The sequence below is a fragment of the Gobio gobio genome, assembly GCF_949357685.1.
Source record: "Gobio gobio genome assembly, chromosome: 17".
NCBI lineage: Eukaryota > Metazoa > Chordata > Actinopteri > Cypriniformes > Gobionidae > Gobio > Gobio gobio.
Window position 1 is genome coordinate 7262550 of NC_137110.1, and position 10897 is coordinate 7273446.

Consider the following 10897-nt stretch of genomic DNA (forward strand, 5'->3'; position numbering starts at 1 on the left):
AGAGAGAGAGAGAGAGAGAGAGAGAGAGAGAGAGCGTTTTAAGGGACTCCTTTTTCACGCTAATAATTCATTTTTTGAATTAGCCACAAAACATGGAGAAACTTTTTTTTTTTTTTTTTTAATCTACATTCGTGCAAATAAAACTTACCTATAATTAAAATATTATTACACCAAAAAAATCAACCTCATCGTTTTGAAAATGTACTCCGTCGTCATTAAACTGCGGCGAGAGCATATGATTGGCATGTTTGCCAGCCAATGGGATTGTACGCTGGCCTATGACGTACATTCCGGCGAACGCACAGGCCTTGTCCTCGTCCTTGATCAAAACGCACAGCACCGCTTGACGGACGTAAGATACTCATTTGCCCGGAAAAATGGTCGCTTACTGGAGACAAGCAGGACTGAGGTACCAGAATGACAGTTAAATAACGTTAAAGGCTGTACAATTTCTCTTTTAATTGGTGTACGCGGTGTAGTTCGTGAAGCTATATAGCTGCTGTTCGTTTGGTTTGGCCTTGCACTGCACAGCTATGTGTTTTGCTATAGTAGTAGCGTCGTGTTGTATTTGAATCAAGCTTCACATATTCATAAGAGGATTTTTTAGTTATTCTGTAACTAAATACTTGTTTTGTCGTTTCAGTTACATCAGGTACTCGGCTATCTGCGCCAGGGTCGTGCGGGCTGCACTGAAGCCAGATATCAAAGTCGAGGCGCTTAAACACGCAGAAACCAATGTGAAGGTCACTAAACTCAAGACTGCATAATGTGAGTTGATGCCTTTAAACAATTAATGTGTTTATCTGAACTGTACTGCAGTTGTAGAAACTGATGCATTAACTGACCACTTTAACTAACTATTTTTTAATTCCATGTTTTATGTAAAATGTTGTTTTTATATATCATGATTGATTTTCTTTTCTGCTTTTTTGCAGGAGCTTTAATTACACTTTGCAGTCCCAACTTCTCTATACACATTCTCTGTCGGATTTACAACAAGACCCGCAGTTATGTTGATTGAATGAAAATAGCTGTATTCTTTTGATAATAAATTATGAGTCTCAAACTAAAACAGCCTTCGCTCTGTGTGTTCTTGGTCTAAAGAGCTTTCTGTTTAGCAAGTGTGCATTGGGTGAATGTGCGCATTACTTCTAGTTTATCAGATCAGTTGCTTGTTAAATGCAAGTACTGGTAATGTCTGGTTTTAAAGCACAATCAAAAGAGACATTAAACCTTTTACTGGTTTGCTGTGTGGTAGTTTTTTATAGCTTAGTAATATGTTCTCAGCATAAGATGTGGGCAGATTAATGCGCTTTGTATATAATTCATATTTCTCAAGCTATACAAGGAAGGTACAGTATACATCAGGTTAAAATAGAGATGTGTTAACTAATTGTTTTACATGAAAAAAGTAGGATTTCCAGAGTTTAATGTTGTTGGTATTTTATTAAAATATATAGAGTTTCCATGATGTAAAACCTCTTTAATTGAATAGTCTTGGTGTCTTAACATTTTTTTTTTCTTTCATAAATGGTTGCATGACAATTGACAATGAAAAGGAAAATAACATCTCTTGGCATTTATACATACTGAAGGACAATGCAGATACGTCAAATATATTTTGAAAACAGTTGTATTTTATATTAATAACATGGTTTTATTAAAGGAAAACACCACTTTAAAAAAAAAAAAAAAAAATAGGCTAATTTTCCAACTCCCCTAGAGTTAAACAGTTGAGTTTTACCGTTTTCGAATCCATTCAGCCGATCTCCGGGTCTGGCGGTAGCACTTTTAGCATAGCTTAGCATAGATCATTGAATCTGATTAGACCGTTAGCATCTCGCTCAAAAAATGACCAAAGAGTTTTGATATTTTTCCTATTTAAAACTTGCCTCTGCTGTAGTTACATTGTGTTCTAAGACCGACGGAAAATGAAAAGTTGTGATTTTCTAGGTTGATATGGCTAAGAACTATAGTCTTATTCCTGCGTAATAATCAAGGAACTTTGTGCCTTACCATGAGTGCAGTGGCTCAATGATATAAGTTGACATTGAAGAAAATTGCTTAGAAAATCGCACCTTTTCATTTTCTGTCGGTCTTAGTACACGATGTAACTACAGAAGAGTCAAGTTTTAAATAGGAAAAATATCAAAACTCGCGAGATGCTAACGGTCTAATCAGATTCAATGATCTATGCTAAGCTATGCTAAAAGTGCTACCGCCAGACCCAGAGATCGGCTGAATGGATTCGAAAACGGTAAAACTCAACTATTTAACTCTAGGGGAGTTGGAAAATGAGCCTATTTTCAAAAAAAGTGGCGTGTTCCTTTACAGGATGAGCAAAATTAACAAAAACAGAAATGCAGCCTTGAATATTAAAAACAAATGACAGCAGAATTTAAGCTTCTATATAGTACTATTACACCACACAAATGAGAAAAATGTTTTAACTATATTTTTCCATAAAGTTTTTCATATATCTGTAGATTTTCATTACTACAGAACATACAGAAATAGTATTGTGTTCTCCGGTGACATTACACATCAATATTGTATATGTATATTTTACTTTGTACATTTTACTTTGTTATATATTATACACCACGATCAGTAAGATTTTTCTTAAATACTTGTATTCAACAAGGGTGCATTGAATTAATCAAAGGTGACATTTATAATGCTACAAAAGATTTAATTAGAAATAAATGCTGTTCTTTTGAAATTTCCATTCATCAAAGAAACCTGAAAAAGTATCAAGGTTGTTTAATTTTTCACAATATTGCTGTTTTACTGTACTTTGATCAAATAAATGAGGCTTTGTTGTTGAGCAGAAGAGACTTTCAACGATGTATAAAAATCTGACCAACCCCAAAATTTTGATCAGTGGTGGACATCTGCTTGAAAAGATATTTGAAAGATTATATTTGAATTATGAATCTTATTTGTGTAATTCATCATTTTCACCTGGAGGTCAGAAATATCTCACAGTTTGCTATGTACAGTGGCTCCAAACAGTATAGGCACAGTGTCATTGAATTACATAAAATATAAAAACAAAAATACATTTCAATAGGTTTTAAATGATGTTTATAACGACACTTTGATTGTCATATTTGATGCTCTGAAAAATATAGTTGGTTCAGATGCCCCAATATCTAATGCAATGTCTTTCATAACATCCATTTTAAGGGTATTTTAAAGGGATAGTTCACCCTAAAATAAAAATTCTGTCATCATTTATTCACCCTCAAGTTGTTCCAAACCTGTATGAGTTTCTTTGTTCTGCTGAACACAAAAGAAGATATTTTGAAGAATGTTTGTAACAAAGCTAGGGAAACAAATACTATGTTAGTCAATGGTTGCTCTACCTGCTTGGTTACCAACATTCTTCAAAATATCTTCTTTTGTGTTCAGTAGAACAAAGAAACTCATACAGGTTTGGAACAACTTGAGGGTGAGTAAATGATGACAGGATTTTTATTTTTGGGTGAACCATCCCTTTAAGTGCCTAAATACTTTATGGGGCCACTGAATGTTCTCACTCTTTGACACAATCAGATCCACTCATGCCATATTCACTAAAGCCCACGCGTCATTCGCTGACTGTAGTTTCGGTGAGCACCTCAGTCTTAATCTCTGCTCGAGTGCTGTGTACTATTGATGGCAGACTCTCCTCTTCTGTCACTTCATCTTCTGCGTCGAAATCCGTTTCGGCTGTGGCATCCTGATATTGCTGGTATTCTGAAACCAGATCATTCATGTTGCTCTCGGCTTCCGTGAACTCCAGCTCATCCATGCCCTCGCCCGTGTACCAGTGCAGGAAGGCCTTGCGTCGGAACATGAGCGAAAACTGCTCCCCTATGCGCTTGAATATCTCCTGGATGGCGGTGTTGTTTCCAATGAAGGTGGAGGACATTTTGAGGCCTCGCGGCGGGATATCGCAAACGGCCACTTTGACGTTGTGAGGGATCCAGTCCACGAAGTAATCGCTGTTCTTCTGCTGGATGGCGAGCATCTGCTCATCGACCTCCTTAGTGGACATGCGACCACGGAAAATGCCCGCCACAGTCAGATAGCGTCCTCGACGTGGGTCGCACGCGGTCATCATGTTACGGGGGTCGAACATCTGCTGGGTGAGCTCGGGCACAGTTAGGGCGCTGTATTGTCGGCTACCACGTGCCGTGAGAGGAGCGAAACCAGGCATGAAGAAATGGAGACGCGGGAAGGGCACCATATTGACGGCCAGCTTCCGAAGGTCAGCGTTCAGTTGACCTGGGAAGCGGAGGGAGGTTGTGACCCCGCTCATGGTGAGGGATACAAGGTGGTTGAGATCTCCATAAGTTGGCGTTGTGAGCTTGAGAGTGCGAAAGCAGATATCATACAGCGCTTCGTTATCAATACAAAACGTCTCATCTGTGTTCTCGATCAGTTGGTGAATTGACAGGGTCGCATTATACGGCTCCACTACTGTATCGGAGACCTTCGGCGAGGGCATTACGCTGAAACTATTCATGATTCGGTCAGGGTACTCCTCCCGGATCTTATTGATAATCAAGGTACCCATTCCCGAACCAGTGCCACCACCTAGAGAGTGGACGAACTGGAACCCCTGCATGCAGTCGCAGCTCTCGGCTTCATTATGGACGCGATCCATAACCTGCTCCACAAGTTCTGCGCCCTCGGTATAGTGACCTTTGGCCCAGTTATTGCCAGCTCCAGAATTGCCTTTCATTTACAGAGAGAAAACAACATCAGGAATGACATTACGGCATTGTGCCATGTTAGAAATGTTAGCCAATCGATTTTAGAGATTGAGTGGTGGTCACAATAGCCTTTTTGTTGCATTGACTTCCATTGGCATGCATGCGAATGTGGGAGACAGGAAACTCATGCACATTTCGCTGTGCTCTGAAGTTCAGGTTTGGTGAACTCTTGACTTGTGAATTCGTATCACGTTAAGATGAGAGACCAAAAGAAGATTTTAAAAATTAAAAGAATGCAGCAGCAGAGGAGTAGATTGATTATTTAATTTTTTTTAATGTATTATATGCAGAGCTGGGTAGATACTGATTACAAATTACATGACAAAAATTCTAGTTAGTAATATAATCCATTACATTACACATTTACGGTAATATAATCAGACTACTTTTGGATTACTTTTAGATTACTTTTGAGTAGATTAATTTGAGTAGAATAATCTTGTACCATATTGATATCAAAATAAAGAGAAATAACATATATTCCATTCTTTGTTATCACAACATGAAGTGCATTAAATATTACATTATTTCAGGGTTTTCCAAAAGACTGGGGTTTAAAAAAAAATACTATTAAGTAATTTTTTTTAATTAAAATAAATAATTTTAAAATAAAAACAATAAAAATAATACACAATTTTTAAAATATTTTATTGGTTTGTCTGCATGTCATGTGACCATTAACTGACATCAGTAGAACCATGAACATAATTTTATTATTATTATTGTTTTTATTGTCAGTTTTACTATTTACCTAACTTAAATTAAAATCTCAGGGGGTACTACAAATAAATATATTAGGTATAAGAAATTTCATCTGAGGAATCCCTGCATTGGATGTAAATTTGTACATTTAAATGCGTTTGAAAGACAAAAGCCTTCCAAAGACAGTAATGCATGGTTAAATGACTTGCTGAAACTGAGTGATAATTCAAATAATAATTCATGTGTTAATCAGGAGTTGTTGATGCAATGTTGAGAAAACACTTGTTAAAGTGAAATGATTTCTGTAAATTCAGTGATCAAATGCTGTGTGACTCTCAGTTTTCAGTAATAGTCACATGACCACTGGCTAGTCTGTGTCCAATTCCACAAACCTGGAAGACGTTCTGAACGTATACCAGCAGGTGTTTTTAGAAAGGAAAATTTAAAAGATGAGAATCAATGAATTATGAATATTTGACTGCCATTGTGAGAATAACATGTAATCATGTAATCAATAAAAAAGTAGTCTGAATAAAAGACAATGCAGAGTCTGACTTCATATTACTAGTTACGACGTCCGTAGAAACTCAAAGTCAAGTGTGATCGCAGCTTTATAGTAGAACCTTTCTTTATAGTTGAAAAAAGGTTATTATTGATTATTAAGAAATGTTCACTGAAAGGTTCTTTGGAGAACCAAAAAAGGTTCTTCAATGTGTCACTGTGAAACCCCCCTTTAAGAACCTTTATTTTTAAGAGTGTATGTTTCAGAAGTGATTAAACCAACCCTACTTATAGTTAATGAATCTCACATGGTGCCTAAATCAAATGTCTTTATTGCAGATGATTGTTGACTCACCGTGTATAAAATTATCCGGTCTGAAGAGCTGTCCAATGTGGCTGCCCCTCACGCTGTCCATAGTGCCTGGCTCCAGGTCCACTAACAATGCTCTAGGAACATATTTGCCACCTGACAGCCAATGAAACATCTCAGTCACTGCATGAGAATTGTGTTAGAGGAAGTTACTGTGTACCTCGACTGCCCCACTTACCAGATAAAGACAGCTCAGTATGACTCTTACAATATATAACACACAATTTACAATAATAACAATGTCAGAAATACAGGTTGCATTTAAATGAACATGAAATGCATTGCCCCGAATGCACAAAAAAAAAAATGCAATACAAAATAAAATCCAAAATACAACCGAATAACAATTATTCTGTGGTGAAGTAAATACAACAGAAAAAACTAATGTAATTTCCACCTGAATAAGTTAGTTCCAGCAAAAAAAAACTCGCTTGTAGAAATTAAATCATAAATATCAATGTTATAAAATTAAGTAAAACCTACTCAACTTTCTGAGACTGGTGTTCCCATCATGCCCTGGGGCATGAATAATGAATATGGTTGCATTTTTTCCAGCTATATTTACACAGTTTTTGTTGTAAAGTTCTGGAGTTGAAAAAATCTGGAGTTTTCTTCTCAAAATTACACATTCATAATAAAAAATTATCCAATAAATGTTACCGTTATTGTGTGTTTGGTACGAAGTATTGAGGTCTCTGTTCGGGTGGGTACCACATTATTTCTATAATGTAGATATGTTGTCTCTATTGAAGTAATCGGTTACATCACATTTTTTAAGTTAAGAAATCTAAAGCTTAACACAGATTATTATTTTGTACTCATTCATTTTAATTGCTCTTAACTTCAAATTTTTGAGTAAGCTAATTCATACACTTAACTTAAAATTATCAACTTAAATATTTTTAGTTGTGGAAACTTGGCTAGCTTTAACTAGCTAATTTAATAAATGCTACCTTGCTAATTGGTAACACAATACTTTGATAGCATTAGCACAGCATAGCACTTGCTGAATGAGTACAGCAATATAAAACATTTAACATGTATCTGTTCTCAAACTAAGCAACATAACAGAAACTCTTAAACTAGCAGCAAAACATTAAACACTACTAAATCTCCCACTTAACATTAATCTTGCACAAAAAACATTTAATTTGAGCATTTTACCCTTTTAAGTGTCATGGCAAAGCATGCTGGGAAATAGAAATCCCAGCCCAGTTTCAGTCAAATTTAAATTTAATAAACAAGTTCATAAAACTACAAACAATGAAACAATTCAGATTACTTAAAATGTGTCAGTTATTTGATTTTGTTTAATTTGAGTAGGCTCTACTCAAACATATTATTTTGAGCGTTAGGGTTTACAGTGTTATATTGTTTGAGTAAAATGTACTTGAAACAGTGTATTGCAAATTAAACATCAAATAAGTAGAAATTGCTTAAACTTTATCTGGCCTTTAACTTATTTTCATGGTTAATTTTACTTAACTTAGTTAAGTAAATTTTACTTAATTCCACACGTTCAATATACTTAAAATCTGCATGCTTGAAAAACTTGAAAAACATTTCATTTGTTCACTTTTTTTTTTACAGTGTATAATATGTTATATAATATCGGTTTCACAGACAGGGCTTAGGTTGAGCCAGGTTCATTTAGAATATTTAAATAGCTTTTATAATCAAAAACATTACTGTTGTGCATCTTGAGACAAAACAATGGCACTGACATATTTTAAGATATGCCAGGTTCAGTTAAAACAGCTCAAACATGCATTTTAGTCTGAGACTATCTTAAGCCTGGTCTGTGAAATCAGGGGATAGACATTTATTTATGCACTAAAAATGTATGAATGTCATTGCATTAGAAAAAAAATTACTTTTAGTATCTACTGAATACAAACGGAAAACATGTGTAGGTCTGCATACCATGTGCTTCACTGAAGTAAACATTGGCCCTCTCCAGCTGAAGGGCCATGTCGCCCACATATTCTCCTGTTCTGCTAATGCCATGTTCATCACTGATCACCTCCCAGAACTGCCAACACATAAAAAAATATTTAGCTTGAAACTCATCATATTTTCTCCCATTTATTGCATTTTGACCTGATCAAACTGATATCTTCATTAGAGCTGGGTAAAAAATATTGATTTCTCGATTTTAATCGATTCTCATTTTCACAAACCGATATCGATTCTTAAATCCCAAGAACATTGTAGTGCGTCTCTTCTCTTCCACCTTAGAACCAGTTACAGCGCAAAATAAACATGAATGAGCATCTGAAAGTGTGTTAAAAGATACAGTACAACTTACCGAAATCCGTATCATGCCACATGGAATCACTCAATCCGTGTTTCAACCGCAGAAAGACGTCAATAAAACATCTTGTAAATGTCATGTAACGTAACATTTACCTCAGAAAAACCATATCCAGTGTCCACTCGTTAGTCAGCTAGAAAAATTTACTCTAGAGAGGAGCATTTTGATAATATGCACCATATAACATATTCATTATCATTTATAATGTTCTTCAATATTTAATGCATGTTTGAATAAGTTTTTATGACAGTCACCATTTAAATGTTTATATTTCATATAACTTTATTATTATAAAAAAAATTAAGTGTAATTTATGTGTTTGTATACAAATCAGTTCATTTTTACCTTCAATATTATAGTAGGCTACAACTGACTCCCATAGATTTGGTCGGCATTACTGGGAACGCCCACAAAAACGTCATCTCCGCCATATGCCGTGGGGGAAAACAAGCCATTCGAATGAATGCATGTAGACCTTGTCAGACGCTTTATCTTTACTCTTTGTAATGATTACGATTTATTTTTGCTTGGTGCAGTGCCGAAAAGTTGCCTCTAGTACTAGTAAGTTATCTGAAGTTTTAGAGTAAAGATAAAGCGTAAAAAGTATCTTGAAAAGGCACACATCTAAAAAGCCTAGTAAACATTACTCAAGATAATACACGCACCATTTAATTGTAAAAAAACATGTGTTTACTACAACATTATATCAATTAAGTTACTCAAAATATTAAGTAAAGTACCAAACATAGATTTATTTGTTGAAAATGTTGATGTATTTTTGTTACAATCACAACCCCGCAGAGTTTTTTTTTTCCAGTGTACCTGATAAATCCAAAATATTCTAAGTGCAAGCTTGTGAATCGAAATCGAATCTAATTGTGAAATTTGTGGCAATACCCAGCCCTAATCTTCAGTACTGAAGGAAACCTTAAGGTGAAACGCGCTTAAACCTTAAGGTGACTTATCATTCTATTCATTGTCTGTCTGTCTGTCTAATCTATTTATAAAAATAAAAAAAATTAAATAAAAAAAAAATTCTGTTCTGTGCTAGATTAACTGAGACTTGTTACAGCACTTGCATATTGTTGCCCTTGACTGCTCTAGTTGCTTCTATTGCCCTCATATTGCCCTCGCTTTGGATAAAAGCGTCTGCTAAATGACTAAATGTAATGTAATGTAAATGATGATACACAGGGCAACTTTTTGAGCAATGTTTCCGTCAACGGGAAAGGTGAGACACAGAGCCACGACCGATCTAAAGTATCCAGATAGACATTTGTTGCTCAAAAAAGATTTTTAGTTTAGATTTCAAATGACCAAAGCAGTCAAGACTTCCACAACTGACGTATCTGTTGAGTTTAAATGACTTACACTTGTTCTTCCGGACGCCATTATGTTTTTTTTTAAACCACAATTTTACAGCATGTATCACTGAAATTGACAGGCCGCTGAGCTCATTTATATGATAAAGAAGGCCTAGCCCGTCAGAGGAGGCTCTGTCTCTTATCTTACAGTAGACCACAGTAGGGTGGACACCCTATGACTGCACGTACCACAATTTTAAATATATATTCAGCTTAAAAATACATTTTAGTAGCAAAGTTTTTGCTATAGCTAATAACTGAAAACATTTCTGCAATAGTTAGCCACTAGCAGAATACTGTTCAAAATTATAGTAAACTCCAAAAAATGTGTATAATAATAAAAGAATGACAATGTATGACAAAAACAAACTAATAAATAAACTACATATAAATACTCATAACTAAGAAATGCATGCTCATTTGTCTGTTAAGCATGCATCAGATTCTCTTGCTTGAATCAAGCTGAGTTTAAAATGTTAATTCAGCCACTTATCATACATAAAAATATATATTTTGAGTCATCGCACCTTTGAGCCGATCTGATTCCCACACTGTCCGATCTGTAGATGAATAATCTCACGCATAATGATCAATTAGGCAAGCTGAAAGAGCAGGAATGGCCTTGACCGTGAGTCTGAGATGCCCGCTGTGTGTGTAACACCAGTAATGACATCATTAAGAGGGAGTCACCCATATGTCACATAACGTACTGGTCATTGTGGCACTGAATTAGCAAGCTAGCAGAAGAGACTGGTGATCTTCAGTGAGGAACAACAACTGTGTTGTATAGGGTCAACGTTTAGCACACTATGAATGACCAAATTGATGATATGTATGAAGTATTTAAGGATAGTTTTAACATTTGAATATGTAAAATGCAGGA

The 10897-nt window shown here is 35.5% G+C and overlaps 2 protein-coding genes across 3 annotated transcripts; one reads left to right on the plus strand and one right to left on the minus strand.

The window, feature by feature from the left end:
• The first annotated feature begins 269 nt into the window (after positions 1–269).
• On the plus strand, positions 270–1072 carry atp5f1e (ATP synthase F1 subunit epsilon). Its single transcript, XM_079841562.1, has 3 exons — positions 270–409; positions 644–768; positions 936–1072. The coding sequence occupies exons 1-2, from the start codon at positions 378–380 to the stop codon at positions 765–767; spliced, it is 156 nt and encodes a 51-aa protein (XP_079697688.1). The 5' UTR covers positions 270–377; the 3' UTR covers position 768; positions 936–1072.
• A 372-nt stretch (positions 1073–1444) lies between these two features.
• tubb1 (tubulin, beta 1 class VI) lies at positions 1445–10668 on the minus strand. 2 transcript variants are annotated; one of them, XM_079841564.1, is made up of 4 exons: positions 10542–10668; positions 8260–8368; positions 6322–6432; positions 1445–4725 (listed from the first exon to the last, which is right to left on the minus strand). In XM_079841564.1, exons 1-4 carry the CDS (start codon positions 10596–10598, stop codon positions 3593–3595), a joined length of 1410 nt encoding a protein of 469 aa, XP_079697690.1. In that variant the 5' UTR covers positions 10599–10668; the 3' UTR covers positions 1445–3592. The 2 variants fall into 2 exon arrangements, with proteins under 2 accessions (XP_079697690.1, XP_079697689.1); XM_079841563.1 differs by having other exon boundaries at positions 6322–6459; positions 10542–10653.
• Between the last annotated feature and the right edge of the window lie 229 nt (positions 10669–10897).